The 26,045-nt window shown below is 33.2% G+C and overlaps 2 protein-coding genes and 1 long non-coding RNA gene across 3 annotated transcripts in view; 1 reads left to right on the forward strand and 2 right to left on the reverse strand.

Moving 5' to 3' along the window:
* Nucleotides 1-25,385, reverse strand: part of LOC149903740 (uncharacterized) — a 336,421-nt gene extending 311,036 nt beyond the window's left edge. The window contains exon 1 of the long non-coding RNA XR_016457306.1: nt 24,930-25,385. This is a non-coding gene — a long non-coding RNA (uncharacterized LOC149903740). The remainder of the gene's footprint in view (nt 1-24,929) is intronic.
* Nucleotides 1-26,045, forward strand: part of Tre1 (Trapped in endoderm 1) — a 66,237-nt gene that overhangs the window by 22,094 nt on the left and 18,098 nt on the right. Inside the window, exons 3-4 of the mRNA XM_090107772.1 lie at nt 17,279-17,411; nt 18,816-18,929. Coding sequence (XP_089963898.1) covers nt 17,279-17,411; nt 18,816-18,929 — 247 coding nt within the window. The remainder of the gene's footprint in view (nt 1-17,278; nt 17,412-18,815; nt 18,930-26,045) is intronic.
* Nucleotides 7,653-9,559, reverse strand: LOC149903762 (uncharacterized). Its single transcript, XM_090107766.1, has 3 exons — nt 9,359-9,559; nt 8,027-9,276; nt 7,653-7,944 (listed from the first exon to the last, which is right to left on the reverse strand). Exons 1-3 carry the CDS (start codon nt 9,557-9,559, stop codon nt 7,662-7,664), a joined length of 1,734 nt encoding a protein of 577 aa, XP_089963892.1. The 3' UTR covers nt 7,653-7,661.

Below are 26,045 nucleotides of genomic sequence, written 5' to 3' on the forward strand. Positions count from 1 at the left end.
AATGCATACAATGATAAACCGACCGGTTGATATATCATTTCACCACATTACCTCTAAGGTAAACGCACTTAACGACGTAATAAAGTAAACAAAACAGACTCCTGACCGATATTTCTCCAAACACTTAAAATGCAATAACTTTATAAAACTTCCACACAATGTAAATACGTAAACGTCAATGGAACAGTTACAAACGATGTTTATTTAAATCGATATTCCAAATATTGACTCGAAGTCGATAACCCGAATGCATCAGGTGCATCCCTTATCAGTCAAGTGCTATTCGTAGTTATATGTGGTTATAGATAATCGCCTCAAATGGTTTGTTTACTAATAGTCTCGATCACAGATAATATAATACTATAGTTTCGAAAGATAACATGAAGTTGAAAATTAGGCGAGATTAAATTTGTTTGAATTAATGCTTATTGAAATCACTAGTCACTACATAGTATAAAACAAAGTCTCTTTCCCTGTCCCTATGTCCCTATGTCCCTTTGTACGCTTAAATCTTTGAAACTACGCAACGGATTTTGATGCGGTTTTTTTTAATAGATAGAGTGATTCAAGAGGAAGGTTTATATGTATAAAAACATCCATAAAATAGTGGAGAATATATTATGATATTTTTGAGGTTTCTAATGATATTTTTGAGGTTTCTAATGTGATGTCGTAAAAAATTACATTTTTTCCGCTTACATTGCAAACGCAGGCTGAACCCTACGAGTTTTATCAAAATAATGTACTAAGTATTATACACATTGAAAAGGTCTACAGAAAAGTCCGCGATGGTATATGTCTATCTCTTATGGATAACCCACAATAACTTTTTTTTGTCATTTACTTTTTACGACAAATAATGGCTAATTTTCGATGCGATTTTAACCAATACAGCATTAATCCCTAACCAATTAAATACCTTGAATACATTGTGCATTTAATATAGATCTATGTGGCCCTTTACACCGTATGATTTAAATGAATATTTTCGAAGATATTACGGATTTAAAAATTGCGGGACGTAGCATTTGCGGCGGCACCGGCCGGCCGCCCGGCTATCTATTTTATACCCGTGCGAAGCCGGAGCGGGCCGCTATGTTTTTGTATACAACGTTCACAGTTTTTCTGTAGTGTATTCAGTATCAGCATTGCACCCGTGCGAAGCCGGGGCGGGTCGCTAGTAGTAAGATAAATTTGAAATACTACATGTGAAATGTTATATTTAAAATTTATCTTAGTATGTATGAACATTCAAATCGTTTAATCGTTTATTCATCATTAATACAATTAAATACATTATCATTATTTTAATTAATTAAACCTTTAAACAATAAATTATACAAGGATATTAGATATAATAGAACCTGTTGATTAAGATATGAACTGCAGGCCTACAGTAAGACAGCTTATATCGTAACTCGTAAGCCTGTAAGCCTTCCTAATTGCAAATAAGGTACGTGGTACTCATTCAATCAAAATTTATGCTCTTCATCTATATATACATATAATAAAATCGTAGGAAAGTCAAAACTGTACATTGAATATTTTTTTAAAAGAATACATAATCCATGATCTATAATCGATATAGAAGCCAAAAACATAGTTTTTAGAATTTTTGTCTGTTTGTCTGTTTGTCTGTTTGTCTGTTTGTCTGTATGTTTGTCCAGGCTAATCTCGAAAAGTACTGCATAGATTGACTTCAAATTTTGCATGAATATTACTAACAGGTCGGGTGAGGCTTTTTTAAACATATTATCATGCTATCACCTCCGGGGGAGGAGCTGTGAACCTTTTTTTTTCTTACGTATTCCGTGTATTACGACAGCGTACAATCTAAAGATTCATGTTTAAATGTTGGTTTCGGGTAAGCCATGCTATTATCTAGCTTTACACAATAAAAACTATGTCATCTACGTAATTTGGGCAGAGAATCAGTTTAATGAATTTATTAGTATACAAATTTGAAACAGCGCCATCTATGAGATTTCGTAAAAATCAAATCAATTTACATGTTAACACTACTGAATACAATGTTAAAAATTAATAATTTAAATATAATTATGTTATTTATTTATTTAACTCTTTAACCCATAATATCTTCCCTTCCCTATAAGGTGCGCTTATAATTCGTGTGAATATACTACATTTTTAAAAGTGAGGGTAGATGTTTATTATTTTAAGTCAAACGTACTAGACACCATTACAATTAATCTAATATTGATTGTGTTCATTGGTTACATTTTTAAAAATCTTCGTGTTTTAAAAATTGGATAACGAGGCGGGACTCGAACCAGCATTCTTTAGTGGTCGAATTTTTTCTATTCTTTATAAATTTATTGTTTATGAATTTATATTTATAAACAATAATACAAAAAGGTTAGTTCGTTGATAATTATTATTCCTTCATCATTTACATGTTGTAAGTAAAAATATACTTTGACTGTTAATACTTTTGTTCAGTATTTACCTGTATGATTATTGCTTGGTAATTAATATATTTTCATGTCGTATACCTAATTAAAAACATAAGTTTGATGTGAAACTAGCTGGATTTATTTTTACACACTCACAGTCTTATATTTTGTGTTAATGTTAAAATAGTATTAATAGTGTAAATCATAATATTTTTTCACAATTAAAAATATTTCCTTTTTTTGATGATGTTGGCATCGAATTAAACCTCACTGTCGTTTCGTTCACAAAAAGTGAAGTTATGAGGACCGAATATGTAGCCGCTTCAACTTACGGAAACGAGAGTAACCTGCGTTGTCTGTTAGTTATTGTATAGTCGAATTTAACGTTACATGGAAATTTGAATCTAATTATATGTATACTTATATACTTATATTAAATCTGTAGAGGTCAATTCTGTACATGAAATATATTTCCTAAATAACTATCACGAGGTGATTAGGGATCGACACTGACGCCAAAAATTTTTGTCCGTCTGTCTGTCTGTATAACCGTTATAGAAACAAAAACTACTCGACGGATTTAAACGAAACTTGGTACAATTATTTTTCATATTCGTGAGCAGAGCAGTAACTCTGTTCTCCATATTATATAAAAAATATCTCCCGACATCATAAATGTCTATCTTTTATGGTTGAGCTTAGGAGTTCAAAGCTTTCTGATTATATTTGTCTACTAGCTGTGCCCGCGACTTCGTCCGCGTGGAATAGTGACTATGGGACCTATGACCATGGGCTCAGGGTGGGGCAACAATAATTGTTTTTATTTTCATGCTTCCACTCCCACGTTCACTCCCAGGCCCACGCCAACGCCCACGCCCACTCCCCTTCACAATTGGTACCTACCAGATCAAAGCCAGGGTAAGCGCCCCACCCAGCCCCACCGTGGCTACGCCCATGCTGAATTATTACTTAACATACAATTATTGAGTAAATACGTACTACCATAAAATATAATTAAAAGAATTGTTACTTATTAAAATTTCTTACTAAACTGAGCTAAAAAACTTACGTACCAACTTATTAAAGAAAATCAAGAAATGAAATGCCTAACCTATACCAAATAGTTACTACATAATATTGTAATTAAAAATTATGATTAGTATACAATATGGAAAATCAAAAAAGAAATGCCTAATTCTACGTCAAATTTCTTTTAAATTATGTCATATTATTTTTTAGGAACCAGGGGGGGAGAGTAGCAAATTTTATTTCCTTCCTTTCTTAAATGGATGTTTTTAATAATGTATGGTGTAGCCACTGATCAGCTTAATCGATACTCAATTTTTATCAAATCCAGGAACAAATCCAAATTAGATGTTTCCTGTCTCACGCACGTAACTAAAGGCTGAAGAGAGAGAGAGGGAGCACGTAACTAAACCGTTTAGACGAAGAAAAGTGTATAGAAAAAGAAATAAATAATTTCATAAACTTCCCGACGATCTTTAAAAATAAATTATTATATCATTTTCATTCCCACTTTTACCCCTATGTAGGTATAATAAGTGGATGAACCGATTTTGATACAATTTATCTAAGAACCAGCGTCGGAAAATATTTTTGCCTAACAAAAAAAAAGCCGCATCTAATTCGGTTTACCCGTTAGCCAGCTACGGTGCCATAGACAGACACACACACACACACACAGAAATACATAGCAGTCAAACACATAACACCCGTCTTTTTGCGTCGGGGGTTAAAAATATAATACGACATAATTTAAAGGACATTTTATGTGGAAAATTTACCTATTACAAGTAACCATAATGTTAATTTGACCCCGCCCCCCCCTACTACCTCAGCTTACCCCCAAACCCTTGGGGAATTTTGATATGATCACCTGGACATGTAAAGGAATAACTGTAGCGTACATATAACAGATAAATTACGTTTTATCGTACACTGTACAGTGTACAATAGAATGCCTTAGCAAATGTTCGCCGTGATTACTTATAAATTGTCATAACTTTTTTATTTATGAACCGATTGATATGAAATAAACACTAAATGTTAAATGAAAATTACCACAATACATTAGTGAAAACCGCATCTAAATCGGATAAGCCGTTTCTGAGATTAGCGTGCACAAACATACAGACAAACAGACAAAAAAAATTTTAACTACAGTTTTGGGTTCAAGATCGATTTAATAATAACACCTGCTAATTTTTTTCTACATATTTTCATTGTACAGACATCGCTTTTCCATAATTTTATTATATGTATTGATGATGATGATGATTGATGATTATAACACTCTCAGTCCGTTTTAACTTAATTTTTATTCACTCGCATCAGTGCCACCTAAAAAATCTTTATATCGAAATTCGAGCAAAGCTAAGAAAATGAGAAATAAGAGTTCTCAAGGATCGTTAGAGGTAAGAGGCTTACTATTGACCGAAAACAACATGTGTTATGCCGAGAACCTGAAACCGCTTCACAACGAGAATTGCCTGTGAGACCGAAACCTTCACTGAGAGGGTATAACGTCTCACAGCTGATCGCAAATGGCATATTTTATCTCGATAATCTGAAACTTTTACTCAATATGAAGACCGTTTGACAAATAATAGGGTGCACCATAATATTATTCGATCTCTTGAAGATGAACATGAGCATAAGCAATGACTAGAGTAGGGATGCGAATATTACCATTATTTGAGACAAGATTATTTGAGACAAGTACGATTAATAAGTTTGTTTAATGAAAGATTAAGAATTGAAACTATTTGGTCTCTTGAAACGGACGAATAGCGAGAGGCCCGTCTTACTGTAGACAGATTTCGACAGTCTTAATGACTTAGAGGTAAACATAGAAGATCAATCTACGAGTTCGGTGGTGTGGTCCGACAAATATAAAAGTGGGTTTGCTTATAAGGAACCTCACAATTGATTACAGATCATCTTCTGTATAGGCGATATTAACGTAGTATGTTCTTTTTGTAATGCTTTAAAGAAGAGTAAGGAGTCGGCTTTCGTTTGAAGATATACCAGAACCTTTGAAATCAGTACTTTTAGAGGAACATGTGCAATCTAAACAGTTCTTAGACAATATTCGCTCTTATAGTAGTGCGTTTTAAATGATCCTTTGGTGCTCAACAATTATCAGAGGATCCTTTCATGCTTACTTTTAAGATACAAGGTCAAGTTTATCATTTGATAGGATCCCTTTTGCCTGAAGGCCAACCTAAGTTTCTTCAAATATATTTTGTATTCGACTACAACGAATAGTCGAATACAAGAAATCAATATTTCTCGAATTTAAAATATTACAATTTTTCCTACAGTAGGGCGACGAATGTATTTTCGCATAGTAACGGAGGGGAACTCACGGGGGGTCGAGTGACGCGGGCCACGTACCACAAACATGCTTAGTTTGTTGTACCGAGCGCGAAAGAAAGTCATCGTGTTTTTAGTAAAATTACTATGTAAACTATAACGTAATTTAATACTGAGGTACATATTATATAATGATGCGCTCAAACTGTTAATCTACATTTAATTTAGATTATTATTTGAATTACTAAGTAATGTAGAATTTAAATCAAATTCACTCATGTTTTCCTCAGATTTTCGATGTCCTCCGATTTTAGATTTTCTTATCAGAGTATTCAATTTTAATGTAGTTAATTTTTATAAGAGACAATTAAGAACATTCAAAAATAAAGTGTTACGTATTTTTTTTAAACGACGAATGACGAAAAACGACGTAATCGCGGACGAAGTCGCGGGCAACAGCTAGTTTTAAAATAAACCAAATGAAGGCTAAGTATCTTCTAAGATCTATCTAAGATAATAAATATATATAATTGTATGTAGAGGAAAGGCACCAAATATAGAATCCTCACCGAAACTTCCAGGCGCGTTGAGAGTAAAATTTCATGGTCGCGAGGTCGCGGAATGACAATACCGTCATGGCATGTATATTGTATAGACTATAGAGTAAGGCGACAGTTACTGTCTGGAAATAAGAGGTCATAATACGGCCCCAGATGTGAGCGAGATGTGATCCTACCGTCGCAATCTCTCAGTCCTTATCAAATTAAAGTTTATTTAAAATTGTGTTATTACCAAGTGAATAAAAAATTAATCTTGGATATTTCCATGTCGACCTAAGTGCTAAAATGTTTTGAATTGTTATCATTAGGTGTTCGTCATAAATTAAAAGAATTGATATTTCGTATATCAGGCAATCAGAATAAACATGATAGGTATATTATCTTGGTATATCTAGAAATCGAAAACAAAAGGGTTATCTATTTGCAATAATTAATTAAAATGATTAAGTTGTTTTTTACATAATTTAAATAATTATTATTTATTATTAAGCATTTATTAGAAACTAGCGACCCGCCCCGGCTTCGCACGGGTGCAATGCTGATACTAAATACACTACAGAAAAACTGTGAACGTTGTAAGTATATAAAAACATAGCGGCCCGCTCCGGCTTCGCAGTTCGCACGGGTATAAAATATATAGCCGGGCGGCCGGCCGGTACCGCCGCAAACGCTACGTCCCGCAATTTTTAAATCTGTAATATCTTCGAAAATATTCACTTAAATCATACGGTGTAATGGGCCATATAGATCTATATTAAATGAACAATGTATTCAAGGTATTTTATTGGTTAAGGATTAATGCTGTATTGGTTAAAATCGCATCGAAAATTAGCCATTATTTGTCGTAAAAAGTAAATGACAAAAAAACTATTTAATATTGTGGGTTATCCATAAGAGATAGACATATACCATCGCGGACTTTTCTGTAGACCTTTTCAATGTGTATAATACTTAGTACATTATTTTGATAAAACTCGTACGGTTCAGCCTGCGTTTGCAATTTAAGCGGAAAAAATGTAATTTTTTACGACATCACATTAGAAACCTCAAAAATAACAGTACTTCTCCACTATTTAATGGATGTTGTTATACATATAAACCTTCCTCTTGAATCACTCTATCTATTAAAAAAAACCGCATCAAAATCCGTTGCGTAGTTTCAAAGATTTAAGCGTACAAAGGGACATAGGGACAGGGAAAGCGACTTTCTTTTATACTATGTAGTGATGATGAATAAGTGTCTGATAAAAAAATTAAATCGGTATCTATTATAGAGTTATTAGTAGGTATGTGAGCGTGCTGGTAAAAAGATACGTATGTACTTTAAAAAGAAAACAATATGACAAGAAAACTAAAATATACTATTGAAGCCAACATGATTCTGAATCATGACACTTGCTATACAAATATATAACAATATATTAAAAGGCATCATGTTGGATTCTGCGTTCCCTCGAGCGGATGGTGATTTAGGTTCAAAATAATGTTTAGCGTATATGTCGTCCCAAAACAATCTTCGATCTTTTAGCAATGAGCCCTTTAATTGAAGTGGTAAATTGAGAGCCATGTATGGGGAGCCGTCGTCGCCCACCGCCGGCCAACTTGGAAACTCCGTGGCATTTGGTACAGGCATTCTGTAAATGTTTAATTCAATTTTAAAATGTCATTTCAAATAACATCTTCAAGAGAAATTGTTTAATAAGTATTAATCCTTACCCAGTGGTGATAAAGTTGGCCCATAATGTTCGGATTTGTCTCTTCATTTCCCGATATTCTGGAGTTAGTTCGTCCTTTGCAAATGTGTCACATACCGCCATCGTTTGGGCGCAATGATCTGCACCACGCACATTTGTGTATGGAACATAAGGTGTGTCTTCGTCGACAAAGGAATACTCGTACAGATATATTTTATCGTTACCCGCCGCTACTTGTAGACGTGTCGTCCTTAAAATTGAATAGGCAAAAATAACATCCGTAAAATAGTCGACGTAGTTTAAAACTGTCTTATCACCCACTGTTTCGTTTCCAAAATAAAAATATTTTATTCTCTCTGATACTTCTTGACGCTGTTCCTTATTTTGAAATTGTAAATCAGCTGGAAGGAAATCTGAAAAATTTTCGTTCATTTGATTTTTCCAAAAATCAAATACGAATATTCTAAACAATCCTTCCATGTTCGCGAAACCGGTTAACATCGGTACTTTATGATAATTACCGTTTCTCAAAATATTAACTGGGCTATCAGTAAGAAACGTTTCTTGCCCTATGTCACGTTCAACACATGGGGATAATAGAAAAGTGGAGTCAGGTCGGAACATAATATCGGATGAAATTAAAGTATCATGAGAAGCATTTTTATAAAATTGCTCTAATGCCTGAATGTCATCAACGTTTGTGAAGTTTAATAACTTGGCATATTCTTTTGCTTTTTCTATTGGATCTGATTGAATGCTAAACGCAGCAGTATTAGATCCACTTTCCAGAATAGCTTTGGTGAATAAACCACGTGTAGAGTTAGATACGATTAATAAATCAACGGACGATGCACCCGCACTAGAACCACTTAGAGTGACATCGTCTGGGTTCCCGCCAAAATATCTGATATTTTTCTGTACCCAACGTAACAAAGCAACTTGGTCTTTCATTCCAGCGTTCCCGGGAATGTCCTCTGTACCCAAACACAAGAATCCTTGTGGTCCAAGACGATAATTGAAAGTAACGACAACCATATCTGTGGTTTTCATTAAACTTTTAAAAGAATTCATATTTCCATAGCCAATAAAGAAACCACCACCGTGAACTATCACTAAAACGGGAGCATTTTCAAGATTGGTATTAGGTACAAATACATTGGCAACGAGGCAATCCTCAACAGCAATATTCGTATAATAACCATCTTGAGGGCATATTATTTGATTATTGATTGCCTCGTATATGTCATCCCATGTATCTGGAGGAAGAGGAGCCTGGAACAGAAACCGTTATACGTGTACTTCATTAAAAATTACACCTTGAATATAATATCATCACGTACGAAATTCAGGTTACCTTAAATTTTTCAGTATTTGTGGGTGCTTTGGCATATGGAATACCAAAAAACTCAAACACTTCTCCATTAGCGTCCAGATAACCCCGAACTGGTCCTTGCGACGTTTGCACTACACGAGAATTTGAATTAATTTCAGCATAACAATAATATAGTGATATACTTAAATAAAAAATTATCCGCACAGAAGTTGGTAATGTCATGATTAGCGAAATATTTCAATTCAATTAAAAGCTAATTTATATATGAAGTTGAGGTAATTCTATTATCAAAGATATGATGATGATAAGACTGCTTAGTGATTAACAAATTATCTGTGGTATTAGTGACATCCAATCATGATTCATCAACACTTATATAGGTAGTGAGTGACTGGCATTAGGTACACCTGTTGGTATGTAAAAACGTGTATAGGACTTGACCTGTGCAGTTTTTTGAACCTGTGACCGGAGAAAAATCGAAAATCAATTATTTCGAGTGTCACCATACTGTATATTGTATAACCTGAACGTCCCCATACACGTCAGGCGACCTACAGTGCTATTTATTCTATTTTATTTGTATTTAAAAGCTGTATTCGACGTCGAACTCGCCTTCGAGACAGCTTTGTGGTCGTTGAAGCATAGAGTCATGAGTCAAGGTTGTAACAGTTCGTGGCTGTTGCGTACGAAGAGTTAAGGGCTCAGAGTTTCTTTTTTTTTTCGGGAAATTTACGCGTATATATATTTTCGAAGTATTTTATGTGTGTGTACATATATTATATACTTAATCGTTTTTGTAATGAATATTGTGGAATGGATTAAGATTATAATCTTATATATAAAAATGAATCGCAAAATGTGTTGGTAAGCGCATAACTCGAGAACGGCTGAACCGATTTCGATAATTTTTTTTATTATATTCCTTGAAGTACGAGGATGGTTTTTATGTAGAGAAAACGTAAACATGTACCACGGGCGAAGCCGGGGCGGACCGCTAGTATAATAATAAAATAATTTGGAAAATCCAAAAGTGCACGCCTCATAATTTTTTTTTAATAAATATTTATTAATTATTATTTTTGTTTATTTAATAACAATTAAACCACATCGAATCAGACCCTGAAAAATGAAAGGGTTCTATTCCTGAGCATACTCAAGCGTAAGAGAAAATTGGAAAATCCAAAAGTGCACGCCTCATAATTTTTTTTTAATAAATATTTATTAATTATTATTTTTGTTTATTTAATAACAATTAAACCACATCGAATCAGACCCTGAAAAATGAAAGGGTTCTATTCCTGAGCATACTCAAGCGTAAGAGAAAAAAAAAGACTCGATTAGTAAAGTATTTCGGTCGCTATCGTGTTAACAAGAAAAAGGATCCGCACATACAGACACACGGACGTCCAAGACAGAACTTTTTTAAACTGTTTTCGGTGGTCAATGGGTTAAATAACAAAAATGATATCAAAAATATCATGAACGTTAAAAATAGTGTTTTTTCTTAATATGTGTGTGTATGTATTATCTTACAAGTGCAATGTATGATACATAAAGACATTTTAAGTTTGAAAAATCAGATGTTTTGCGCGAAGTGACAGTAGTACCAGGCCCCCGTCACTCGCTCAAGGTCGCGCTATAAGCGCCTACCGCACAGTAGGTCGGTACCGACCCAAGCGGCAGTTGGTTGGCACACGCGAGACTGCGCACCCGCGTCACGTTTCCCGCGCTCGCTACCAAGATGCCCGGTTATTGCGATGTGGACGGGTGTCGGGAGTTCGGAGTACGGAGTCAAAGAAACTCACAAACCTACCAGGCTACTTTTTATCCACGAGACACATATAGCGGGTCCACGCGGGTGAAACCGAAGGAAACAACTACTATCAATAAGATTTCATTTTTTTTATTGTATAATGTAACAAATATAATTAACAATAAAAAATTAAGTGTTTCAGCAACTCTGTGTTTAATTTACGCGCTCGGTACAACCCTAAAGTTTTCGTTTGATGACGCAATCACGCGGCGTGCGCGGGAAACTCACTTCTCGGTGCGTGTTCGTAGAGTACATTTCTTACTGCAGCCGAGTTGCGACGCATTTTGTAGGTAAATATAGCGTAGGTATTTTAGCTTTTGTATGGGAGTGATGTATCTGTTACGAAGTAACTATTCTCTAATCTGTGGTAGTACCCACCTCAACGCTTCGCTTATGAGGCGTGCAATAATCATAATTTCATTTTGTGTATGTTTCCCAGACGCAAAAAATTATAGTCACTATCATTGACAAAATAATGACATATCCTTACTAATTCAAACGCAGCTTTCGTAATTTAATTAACAATAATATAAAGTGCCAACACATGTTCTCATTAATTTTATGGGCTCAACTGTCTAACCAGTTGACTTAAAAGCTCCCTATTTTATAACATGTCTGATACAGAAACCAAAATGTAACTTTATCTTTACATATCAAATCTATTTTGAGACATGCATAGTTTCAATTGAAGATTTAATTGTAGGAATTAGGATCACGCTGTAAACTGCGCACAAATAATATGTAAATATCTTTCTACTACCTTCTCGTGTCGAGGTGTTTGTAGTTAACCACCGAATCGGCTTGACCAATTCTCGTGAAATTTGGCAATATTTTTGTCATATTTTGAATCTATCAGTCGTATTAGTATCTCTCACCTCTCTTAATATTTAATTGTCTTTTTATTAAAGGGTTAAAACATCACGGAGGAGAATTCAAGAAATAGTAGTTCTGGGGGCACGGCAGTGCCCCCGCCAAGTCGAGCAAAAAAAAAAGCGGCACGGCCGTACCATCCTTTTCTCGAAGCAATTCGGGCCTTTTTCGACCCCCTATAATTCGGTTGTGGATAAAGCAATAAACCTGAATCTAGTAACTAATCCGGCATTGTATAAACACGGAATATTTAAAATTTCAGTCAATTTGAACCAGTAGTTTAAGAATGACAACTTGTTAAAGTATCTAAATTTTGTCACTCACTGACTCACCGATCATCAAAAGTCCAAGGCACTTCTAGCAGACTTAGAAGCTTCATATTTGGAATACATATAGAGTTTAGTGTCTTAATCATGGGAAAACTTAAATATTTTGTAATTTCGGTCCAGTTTTCCAAATACACCAACTGCATCAATAACTTTGTAATCCCATATAAATATATGGGATTACAAAGTTATTTATGCAGTTGGTGGTTGGTCGTGGTATCAAAAAGAAAGGCTCTACAAAAAGAAGTGAGATCCCATCAAAAACATCCTGTAAAAAACCCAAGTCTCGCAGCTCAGTCTTTCTACCGTCAAAAGTTGTGAGATCCATGCATCGAGATAGATCCATGTAATACCAAGTCGGTTAATCTATTTAGTGTCTACTTGAAGGACCTTCTGTCTTAAGTTATTACATAAGTTATTATCATGCCAATATTAAAAATATTTAACGTTTTAAACAAATAGATCGACTTGGACATCGCATGAAAACAAAATGAATATTACAATATTACTTATATTAGATTCTTTAGTCTCTCGCGCCTCACGCGATTGAAACTCTCGTTCCTGTTGGTCGCTGGCCCTTCGTGCTGTGTAGTGTGATACATACTAATAATCAAATCAAGCGATGTCCAAGTCGATCTATTTGTTTAAAACGTTAAATATTTTTAATATTGGCATGATAATAACTTATGTAATAACTTAAGACAGAAGGTCCTTCAAGTAGACACTAAATAGATTAACCGACTTGGTATTACATGGATCTCACAACTTTTGACGGTAGAAAGACTGAGCTGCGAGACTTGGGTTTTTTACAGGATGTTTTTGATGGGATAGTACATTTTCACGGTTGCCCTGAGCAACAGGAGATAATAACGAACTATTTACTAGCTTATAAATAGAGTTAACAATCACATGGTGAAATAAAAACTGATATACTATTTGATACATATGTTACAGCATGACAAGCTGAATAAACTTTGTTTCGTTTATAGATCGAATAATGGGAGCGGAATATTAGGGAAATACGGGGTAATATTTCGAAATAAAACACTCAAAGAAGGGTTTAAAAGGCGATTTATTTATACTGTTTAAGATTTCGGCACGTTACAGCTATATTTTAATTTCTTAAACTGTCTCGCTAAAACTATGTAAGTAATAAAAAAGTATAGTATATTAAGTTATTGCCTTCTTAATTAAGATTTTAAAAATCACAGATGAATTATAAAAAAACATAAGCAATTAACACATATAAAATTAAATTAGCTAGCCACGATACACTTTAAATTTTAGAATATAATAGACTGTTGAGTGTAACAACTAACATCTTTGTACAAGGTACGATGGGATTGACATCGTCCTTTTGGAGAACAATCCCTAAAATCCTAAATACCTAAATAAAAAAAAGGAAAGCCTTAAATTCTATTCCGTCAAACCAAATGGAAAAAGCTATAAACTTTATCAGAACAGAAAACTAATTTAATTACCCAGCGTGCATTTAAGCAAATAGAATAATAAATTAACAAGCAACACATATAGGATAGCTATATATGTCGCCCATTGCTCTATTATGGTAAGCAATTAGCCACCCCGTAGGAAACTATGTTTGTATTGATGGAGATAAAAATAAATGTAAATGGATGGGAATTTTTTTTGTTTGTGTAGTGCAATTTTTAATAGGAAGATAATTTTCGTCTTTATGAAACTAAGGTTTATAATTTGTGTATTGAGTTATTCAAAACTTGTTAAAAAAGTAAAAAGCTATTAAAAATAATACATAAATACAGATACAGCCGCGGTTGACGACTCATGTTATTTTGACTGACCGGTTGGCTTGGTTGGTAGTGAGTAGTGACCCTGGTCGTGGGTTCGATTCCCACCTGGGGCAAATATTTGTGTGATGAACATAGATGTTTGCTCTGTGTCTAGGTGTTAATTATCTATGTAAGTATTTATTTAAAATTATATGTACTTAGATGTTTATCAGCCATCTGGTTTCCATAACACAAGCGAAAGCTTAGCATGGGATCAGATCGTGCCGTGTGTGAAAATTGTCCCCAAATATTTATTTATTATTATTTATTTTTATTTCATCAAGTCGTTATACGCATATTAATCTAATCTTTCAAATTTTTTATTAAGAAGATTAGAAATAGTGTTTCAATACTCATTCGAACACCCCACCATATAGAAATAATCCGTAATCGTCCCCAATCGATATATCTGCATTTAGGGGTCGTTGATGCTAAATGCAATTTTTATGTGCAATAAATTCGTTGCAATAATAATGGGGTGCTGTGGTCATTTTCACCCTATAAGTTAAATAGCAATTTAGATGTAAATCTGGAACTGTGGGTATTGATTTTTGTTTATTTAAAAGCGATATATTTTAGGTCACAGATAATATATTATTATCCGAAACTTCTGTTACGTTTAAAATAAGCCTAAATGTTTTGCCTCGGTATGTCCATAAATAGCATTTGTAAGGTCCTTGCCTAAAAATAGATCGACGTTTGACAAATTAGCAGCGTAATGACTGTTTCTATCTTGTTCATTATGCCTGAAAGTACCATTCCGTGTTGTAGAAGAATTATTTCTAATACAAAAATACCTGTGGAATTTAACATTATTGAACCTACCCATTTGTTTACCAATTATCTCCAGGCCAAATTCTTTAAGTTTTAGTTCTGCTATAAAGTGCAAACAGATTTCTAACTATTAAAAGTAGGTATATTAGTCCGGGATCCATCGCTCATTAATTTTGCAAGTGATTACTATCAAGCTAATTTTTCGTGAGTAGCTTTATTTTGATGAGATGCCCAATAATTTCATGTACGAAACTCTCGATTGTGGTAGCTAACAGAGGAAACAAGGATAAAATATTTTGATTTGATGGTTCTCAAATATTAATTACTAACTGAATGTTTTTTTTTGTTCAATCTCAAGATAATTATCTAAATTATTCGAAAAAAATATTTGTCCTACAAAATCTATGGTTTGATCAAAGAGTCCCCCTTTCCAATGTGTATCGATAACGAGGTCATCATAAATGATTACTAACCAGCTGATTTTTTTATTTTCACTTATTTAATACTTATATAATTCAACAGACATATTGTCCTACAAATTGCGTAATAAATATTTGAGAACCGTCAAATCAAAAATTTTTATCCTTGTTACCTCTGTAAGCTACCACAATCGAGAGTTTCGTACATGAAATTATTGGGCATCTCATCAAAATAAAGCTACTCACGAAAAATTAGCTTGATAGTAATCACTTGCAAAATTAATGAGCGATGGATCCCGGACTATATGTAATACCAGCTGTGCTCCGCGGTTTCACCCGCATTGCTCCGCTCGTGTTGGTCTTAGCGTAATGTTAATTAATAATTATATAGCCTTCCGCGATAAATGGGCTATCTAACACCGAAATAATTTTTCAAATCGGACGAGTAAATCCTGATATTAGCGCGTTCAAACAAACAAACTCTTCAGCTTTATAATATTAGTATAGATTACTTAGAATAGATTTCATATTAAAATAATATTTGCAAAATCCTCACATCTGTATTCAATTAAAAATTAAAATGTCCGCTTAATTTTTAGAAGACCATTAATAAAATAAAAAACAAATAATTATTTTTAAGTTCATCAACCCGGACGCAATCAGTCAAATTGTGACAAGTGTCGCCATTAATGAGACGGTTCGCAATACATTATGAAGATTATAAAAATATATTATTTTTAATGCCATTCATAATCTCTTGTACAGAGGAAGTACCTACTTATTTCAAGATTGTATAAATTGTTACAGTTTGTTGTTCGGGATTCAAGGAAATTGTTCAGAAACCGCTGAAAAACCCAAATTGTACCTAGTTATAGGTATATATCACTTACACTCTAGTTTTTGAAACAAAAAAGTCTAGGCACAGAATGAAACCAGAAAATCGGTTATACCGTGAAAGAAAGAGAAACAAACCCTTTCGCGTTTAGAATATTATATAAAGATTTTCATATAGGACTTGAAGATCTTTTTTAAGAATTTTAAAACTATAAATGAGCCGTGATTGTTAGGTTAGGTCAACAGAAGAGCTATAATTTTCTAGGCATTATATTTGATGGTTGGTAGGTACATCTATGTAGTATACATATACGACGTCAAACACACAAAATAGTTTAAAATATAACGGATATTTTTACACCGTTTATAACATCAAGCTACCTTCAATACAGACCATTTCTGTCCTAGACATGGTCTTTCACCTCAGCGGTGTGATATGGTCTCAACACCACCATGACTCAAACACAGTCTAGTCGAAAATAATTTCACATAACCCGGCGCCAGTCATACTGTAGGTAATCGAGTGGCCAGACCACCACTTATACGAATTAAATCGATACGATGTTTTGGCTAATAGACGAGCTTCTAATTGAGCGATAGTACCCTAAAATAATATGTTTACACGTGTTTTTGGGGGTAAAATTAACTTCATTTTTATTTTTATAGTGCACGAAAAATTTGGCGGTATCTCGGTCTGTATGTATTCTTGAGTAGTCTAGCTAACTAATGTAAGAAAACTAAACTCCCTTTTTTTATGAGAGCACATGTAAAATGTACGTAACGGTCAAGTTTATGGCTAAAATATCAACACATAACTTTGTATGCAATATAAACTATAAATAGTCCAAAAACATAAATAAACTTGTTTAATATTGCACTAGATAGGTATAATTTATTTTGCGCAGTTGGCTATTCTCCGTTTTAATTGACTGTTCGCAAAATTCGGTCAGGAGGACATCATAGTCTTTTCGCAAATAAATTCTTAAATTGCCTGTTATAACGAATTGTTCTATATAGTAACAACCGTATTCCTTCTTACTTCCTATAGTATTACAGGAAATAAGAAGTAAGATAATTTAAAATCTAATAATCCACAGGTAACCTGATAACAACAGTAGCACTACTAATGCACCCGAAGCTACGTGGCCACGTGACTACAATGTTCGTGCTCTCCTTGTGTGTGTCTGACTTACTGTTCTGCAGTATCAATCTTCCACTGACCGCTAGTCGGTAAGTTTACCTTTTTCTAATAAAATTATCATAAAACTAGTAATTTTTAGATTCCTGCATGTTAAAATATCTAAAATATTCTCTCAAAGTTACAAAAAAATCATGAAGCAGTATGAAATTGTTAGTTGCTTAGTAGTAGTTATACACAGTCATTTTGCAGCCATTGAACGAATGAAAAAATATATATAATACATAGTACAATATTTAATAGAAGGTATTTTTTTTGTCTCTGTATATGTTACTATTAATGTATCGGAAATATTCGGCAAATTAAAAAATAAATATAAATAAATAAACTAAGAAAACGCCAGAATCATCTAGTAGAATTTAAAAGATGGGAAGACAGGTAGTTGCAATCGATACCATAACCAGCGTCCAGCAAATCCGGTTGTTTGTTGTTTTAATAATTATTTTTAATGCTTCATGTTTAAATATCATTACATGCGCATACGCAGATGAAATAATGGCGTATTCTTCATATATATGTCCGTATGTCCCCAATAAGGTTGTTAGTGGGTAGCTTGGTCATTCGATTAAGATATTACAATGAATTTACATAAATATATGCACAGGTTATAGATTTTTTAATATAGTACCTATGTAGATATACTTATGGGCTATGAGAGTCAAAGGCTCTCATAATATGAGGACTAAACGTAAAAAAATAATTTAATTACGGTTTCATTTATATCATTTTTTAACGCATACTATGTCAGCTTAAGTACTTGAGCAGATATCTTATTAGCAATAAAATACTTATTTTTACTAAAAAACATAGTAAAAAAGAGCTAAAAGGCAATGCACATAAGCATAAAATAAGCTAATCAGCGGATGAAACTACAATCACCCCACTAAATATCATTCCCTATATCCTATCGGCACATCATAACACAAACAAACATTGTTTATGACTCAATCGAGCTTCACGGAACCATGTGTATTCCATACATTTCATACAATGTGAAATTTGACGCGATACACACATCTGTCGTGCGCGTGCGCATCTATCAAAATATTACGGATCATATTGTTTTGACATGTTGAAAGATTATCTAGTTTTTAATGTAGTAGCTATTTGTGGGAGACGATAATGGTTTATACCGCGTAATTTTGGTTGTAGCTTCATTTAGATTTTAGAGGTTCCTCAATGGGCTATCAAACTATTGCAATATAAAAGAAACAAAAACTCTGATACAGTATTAATTAATGGTGTTTCATTATTGCATGTCTAATTTCAAATTTCTTTATTTGTCTGTTTTACATTTTATTACTTTTTTAATTAGACCTTGTAGTTCCTGAAATTTACGTGAATATAGACAAAACTAAAAGTTTCTTATAAAGCTTTTTTTTATTACTAATAAATTATTATATAATATATTTTATATAATACCTTTCACTTGGCAGGTACATAAAACAGGAGTGGGTGTTGGGACCTCAACTCTGCCAAATGTTCGCGTTCGTCTTCTATGGGAATGAAGCCGTATCTCTTCTATCTATGGTCGCTATCACAATCAACAGGTAAATTATTATTTTGAATATTGTAGTATTAAAATAATGAAAATTTTTAAAGAATAGAAAAATACGATCATCTAATCCCGCCTTAAAGGTAGTCGAAAATTTGTTGGTTCTTTATAAATACCTACATATTTCAACAATATTGTTTTTTCAAAAATTATTAAATGGTTTTAAATTAAAATTTTCTGTACTTGGTTAGAAATATAATCCAATCGTGATATTAGCACAATATTAGGTAGTTATACGTTTATGAAAAATATCCAAAAAGGCAGCAGGACTGCTGAAATAACTGAAAACTTGAAGAAGAATTTCACAATATTTCGCAATAGACCAATTAGAATAAACTGAATAATTGCTTTGTGACGAAATTGACGCGTCCTCTTAAAAGTAGCTCATTAATGGTAGCTCATAACAAAACCTAATTTGCAAATTGTAAAAACTAATTATGTACCAAACTTACTTTTGTAGAACGTAGTTTGTTGTGTGATTGATTTTAAGTATATGTATACCTTATACATTTTCTGAAACTTAAATAGCATTAATTGTCTTTGATAAAATTTCTACCTTCATATTTCTGCTTGCCTCGGCCCTTCCCGGGTAAATGAGTGACAAATTATGGTATAAACGCATTAGATTTCTATTCAATAATAATAGTTTAAAAAAACTAAAAAACTTTTTGTAGAAAACCGAACTAAAAAATAGAAAATTTTTATCAAATTAGTGTATTGTCATCGGTCCTCAATAAATCTACAAAGTTTGAACGAAATCTGGCCGTTTAAAGTGGGTCAAAATCGCGCCCAAAGAAGTCGGTTACAAACATACAGGTGAAGATAAAGCGTGTAAAAAGCATGTTAAATGTAGAAACATCGGTTGCAGTTGTGTCCATACTATAAATAAATCGCATTTTAAACCATAAAACCCGCAGATTATAAAACCATACATAACAAAACTGGAACGCTGTACACAGATTTGTTAAGGATTACCTTCCACTCAGCACCCGGAAGGAATAAAACATAAAAGCAATGCACGCAATAAAACGGGATTACTTCTCCGTGAACAAGCCAATCGTAAAAATCTATTGGGAAAGTGGAGTGTGGATACGGATGAATGAAAACTGTATAACAAAACAAGAATATTGGCCGGTTTTGCAGTACTATGTTATTCTGCAATCTACTTATCTGTCAGATAAAGTAACGAATATTGTAAAAATATAAGTCAAAGTCTCAAATAGTCTGTATGGATCGGTTCATGGTGGGTATAAAACATATCTTAGCCGTGAATTTCCTTCCGGGTTAGTAAGATAACCCGGAAGGAAATTCACCATTAAAACAGATGTACTACTCGACCAAGCCAACTAGACCCTTTTCAACTGTGACGTCACCCGCCCATGTCTCGGGTACAGATAGCAAAAAAAAAATATTAATAATATCACTGTTCGCTCTCCGCTATGAATAGTCTTATTTTTCCCCATTTCGAGGGCTGTCTATGAATAACAACACAGTAAAAACTTAAACAAATAACAACGAAAAACTTAACAGTCAACAACAAGCTTTAACGATTAAGGTGATTGCTACGATCTGTTCCCAGCCAATATCCCGCTAGATGGCGCTGAATTCTACATTTCTAGTTTATTTGAGTTTTTGCGTAATTGGAATAGTCATCAAACCTAGGAATAGTCATGGCGGTTACTGAATATTATATATTATTGAAATATGTTATATCATTGCCTTAAAATCCACCCAATTCGGTAAAATTATGCGTTTTAACATCTGTCATTGCATACAGGGTCGTTTACACACACAGACGTATACAAAAATGATAAAGATTTAACTCTAGATGGCGTGAATGTAAAGCGCGTCACACACGGTGAAGATACTACCTATAATATTTTATCTAATCTAGTAATATTTTATATTACAGTATCTTAAGGTATCCGGTATCAGCGTTCTGACCATCATTTTTCTTTTTTCGCTGTAGAACCGCCATCCTGTTACAAATGACCCACAAAGGAGAATGACCACGGGTGGTATCGGTAAAATTTTAGTTGTGCCACGTATTCGTTATATTGTTAATTCCTATTTGTATTTATAATGATCATATGTATCAATATTAAGTCTTAATTAAACCGGATAAATTGAAATAATAGTAAAAGTAAAAGTTTTTCTTTTGAAACATGTATGACTACGTATGGAATCGGTAAAATACTAGTTGTGTCACGTGTTCGTGATATTGTTAATTCCTATTTGTATTTATAATGATCATATTTATCACTATTAAGTTGTAATTATACCGAATAAATAGAAATAAAAGTAAAAGTTTTGTTTTGACACATACCTATATCTATCTCTCTTGCAAACGTCATATGTCATAGTTTCTATTTGAAATGTCAAATGAATGTGTTCGACGCATTGTTCGATGTTATTTTGAAATAATGTTTAAATTATAAGAATAAGAATAAGAATAAGAATAATTTATTTCGCCAAAAGCCAACAACAGATATAATGAAAAGAATAAGGAATACAAAAAACACAGAAAAAGACAAAAGTGTGGCAGACCTTTAGCAAAAAGGGGACCAACTCAGTATTAAGCTGTGCCTTCAACAGCACAGCACTGATTTTCAGTGGCCCCCAATGTTTGAAGTACAGCTACAGACCGAAGTATAGAGGGATAGAAATTATATTAATAAAATAAACAATATTACACGTTATAAATATTATACATATAAAAAGAAGGCATATGAATGTACATATACTAGAAAATAATAACGAAAATAAAAAATTAATAAACATACATACAGATAAATAGACACAAAAGAGAGATGCTACATTCTACAGTAGGTTACGGTTGTTTTTTAAAAATAATAGCAGCAACTTTATTTTTGAAGTTATTAATGCAACGAAGGTTACGTAAGGGTGGAGGCAAGTTGTTCCAACACTTCGTAGCATTATAACTGAAACTGCCTCTGAAAGCGGTTGTGTGATGTTTGGGCACAATAAGTAGCTTTTGACTCATACCCCTGGTTTCATTGACAAGCGATTTGCGTCCTTTATCCCTACAAAAATGAAGCCTCTGGTAAAGGTACGTTGGACGCTCATTAATAATAATCCCAAAAAGAAACTTAGAAAAATGCACTTGACGTCGGCTTTCCATATTTAAAATTTTAGCTTCATTCAAAAAAGGACTGACGTGATGGCGCGGAGGAATATTCCAGCAAAATCGCGCGAATTACGATTTACTTTTCACATTTGTCTTGTAAATTAAAATATTACCTATGTAATAAATGTAAAACTTAACGTTCATCGTTAGTTTAAACTCGATTAAGTAGTTTTTTGAAGTGTTGAATAAAACTATTGTTTTATTTTTATTGTCGCGAACTGCGGCTTATTTACATAAAAACTTTAATCATATCTAAAAGTACTAACATCAAGCTTTAAATTGAGCTATATTTCATCTTGACACAATAAGTTTGATTGCGATACCAAGTGCCATAGTCACTTGGGCAATCTCCTGTGGTTTTCATTTTTCTGTATGGGTAGACAAAACTTCAAAACGCCACCTGCTACGGTTTATATTATTATGAACGATTAGCTTTCCGCCCGCATTTTCAAAAAAAAACCCGTATAGTTCCCGTTCCCGTGGGGTTTCCGGGATAAAACCTATTCAATGTGTCCAAGTTACGTTCTATATGTGTGCTAAATTTCATTGTAATCGGTTCAGTAGTATTTGCGTGAAACACACACATACACATCCTCACAAACTTTCGCATTAGTAGGAAGTAGGATTGTTATAAAAATAAAAGTTATATTTGTTGGCGTAAACTATTTTATTGTAATTTTGGGAAATAAATAATGTCAAAATTGATTACCTACAATAAAACGCAGTTTTATTTTATTACCTACATTACACTATTGTTTTTTTTTTATCAAAACATGTATTTGAAGTAGCAAATATGATATTATGCTGATCCAAGCATTTTCACTCAAAACTAATATCACTAATGATTTGTAAAAGTAAATTATTTCAATATACATTTCATAACCAACAAGTAAGAATAATTATTCATACAACAACAAATCAAAAACACTATTTACTATGGAAAAAAAACCAGGAAGGTGAAAAACATATTTACGATTTCGATGCACTCGACTTTTAGTAAAATAATAGGTAAAAATATTATTATGGTTTTGATCACAGACATATCTGTGGTTTTGATTTTAGCTACTAGTATCAGAAAGCTGCGTGTTCAATGCACGTCGGGGTCCCACAACTGTGGAGGAAGGAAGGTAGAATACCTCCATCGAATAAGTGAAGTTTTTCGACATACTCGATTTGCCGGCCGGCCTCAATGAAGATTGTCCGAAAGTTGTATATGTGCTCTGTAACGAAAAAATTTCGCTAGCGCGATTCAGAGTGAGGTGTCGTACAATATACCTAATGAAGTTTTTCATCTTTTTATTTTACTGCAAATACAAAATAAAAATTAAACAATGGTAATGTAAATTCTAAACAAACTACTACCAAAATACAATTAGAACAAAAATCATTTGACTGGTTGATTTCACCCAGAGGCCAGAGGCGGCTCGTGACAAAATTGTATGGGTGTTCACTTGAAATAAAACAACGAAAATACAATAGCGTAGCAGGATAATTTATTACAAAAAAAAATGAGCACCACATTTTATAAATGTCTATAACACTAAAAATTACAAAGTACAGGCTATTCCAAAACGAATTCAATGACTAGGTATCAATAATTAGTAAATCACCGAATTTGCATTCGCGAGCGTAGGTATCCATAGTGTTTGTCACTGACGGTCACTGACCTCTATAACTTATAGTTATAGAGGTCAGTGGTGTTTGTTGTGTAAACATGTATGTATTTGAGTAGTTAGTAGCATATTATATTCTGAATTTCTGATCCATGCCTATTCACTCAAAACTAATAACACTAATGATTTGTAACAGTAAATTATTTCAATAGGTAGGTATTTGAACATTTCCCAACAAGACGTAAGAATAATTATTCGTAGGTATACAAGATACAATAACAAATCTAATACACTATTTATTATTTTATTATTTACTAGCGGTCCGCCCCGGCTTCGCCCGTGGTACATGTTTACGTTTTCTCTCCATTAGAAGTAATAGCTAGAGAGCTAGCGCAAAGCTACCTGTATGTATTTGACCAGACCTGGATTTTTGTGTGTTGATTCCCCTATACCTACTACACATGAGATGAGGAGTCACTAAGCCCAGAGTGGTGGACGGGGCGCGCGCTTAGGTAAGACAGGTGGAAATTTTTGGCGAACTTTGAAACCATTTGACCACGTCTGCCATTTTGATATTTGATAATAGATTATTATTACTATCGGAAAATTACAATGGCAGACCATTATCACGCGGATAACATTCTGGCAGACACTTATGAAAGTGCTGAAAAAAATACAATTTTGAAAGTATTTGACCAGATCTGCCATTCATATATTTTATTTATTAGGGTCTTAAAAACTTATTTTCGAAACGGCAGACATTTTCATTGCGTACAGACTTCAGCAGACAACAAAACTTTACAGACTTCAGCAGTCAACAAGACTTAGCTTCTACATGGTCAGATGTATATATGTATTACGTTCCCTGACCTTACATCAATGATTTACTTTATTAATGTTTTTATGGTCATTTACATTTAATTTTGAAAACTATGGAATAAAATTTATAAATTTGATGATACAAAACTAAATATACATTTGTAAAGAATCTCAAATATAAAGTTGTGTTGCAAATAACAAATCATCATTTAAATATTTAGTTTATTTCTTTATTTAAGAAACAATTAACAATTACAAAACAACATAAAAAAACACGCATGCATTTATTGAAATGTTCATTCATCATCACTATCGTATGGCGTTGTGTGACTCGTCTTCATAATCCATTGAATCGGATTCTGTAAAAGTAAAACGTAAATTATATAATAAAAGAAATGAGTCATTATAAACTTACCTAGTAAGGCAATGCCTTTGATGTCGCACGATGCCGCCGCGCCGCCAGTGTAGGTACTTCTGCTGCTACATGAAAATATGCTAGGGTTGCAACAAATGGGAAATAAAACAATTGTGATTATTACTATTATGATGTAATCATTTATTCATATTATGTACATTCAAAACAATTGCTATTATTAAATCTGATGTAATTATTTTTTCATAAATATATAATTATTATTAATTACATAATATATTGCACTGTGAAATATTTACGTATCACTTTATTTTTGATGTTCTTAATTGTCTTTTATAAAATTTAAGTGACGCATTCGCATTGGGATCAACAATCCGATAAGAAAAGAATGGAGACAACATATACATAGCTTTGATTTCAATTCTACAGATACAAAATATACAATCTATCTAAAATGATACAACGGATGTTTCCTGCGTTTTCTCGTCAAAATACCGAAACAACGTAATTATTGTATAGTAGTTGGGCGTGAAAGTGAAAAGTGTTTTCCATATGATTATTTATTAAATTTACGCGATTAAGAATAATTTCAACGATACAATTTAGTAACCGAGAATTCAGAGGATTAAAGAAAATACCTGCCTGATCATTTTATCAAACTCTAAAAGAATTATGGCTATTTCGCATCACTCGGTTTATTAGTTTGGTAATAATTATTAAAGGTAGTTACAACCCTAGCCATTGAGTCGAACGGTAGGCAACACAATATCGACTTTGTGCGGGTACATATGGTACATTTCTTCTTGCTGTGAAGCGTAATTATTATTATTAAGATTTTTTAGGCTATTTTGAATCAGCTGTTCTAATTTAATTCTAGAAATTTATTAAAACGTGATTTTTTTAAAAGTATATTATGAGTTTATAAATACCTCAACCAATAGTTATTGTGTCCTATCCTCATTTCTTTATATCTTGGTAGTTAACTAAAGTGTTAAATTTACATAACCTCAACAACAACATTTACACTGCCACTGCACTAAAACTAAACTAACTAGCTCTCTAGCTATAAGAACCATCCTCGTACTTCAAGGGATATAATAAAAAAAGAATTATCGAAATCGGTTCAGCCGTTCTCGAGTTATGCGCTTACCAACACAT

Source organism: Colias eurytheme, chromosome 12 (genome assembly GCF_061535395.1).
Source record: "Colias eurytheme isolate Ceu_HAF_F1 chromosome 12, ilColEury1 Martin Lab GWU primary, whole genome shotgun sequence".
Classification (NCBI taxonomy): Eukaryota; Metazoa; Arthropoda; class Insecta; order Lepidoptera; family Pieridae; genus Colias; species Colias eurytheme.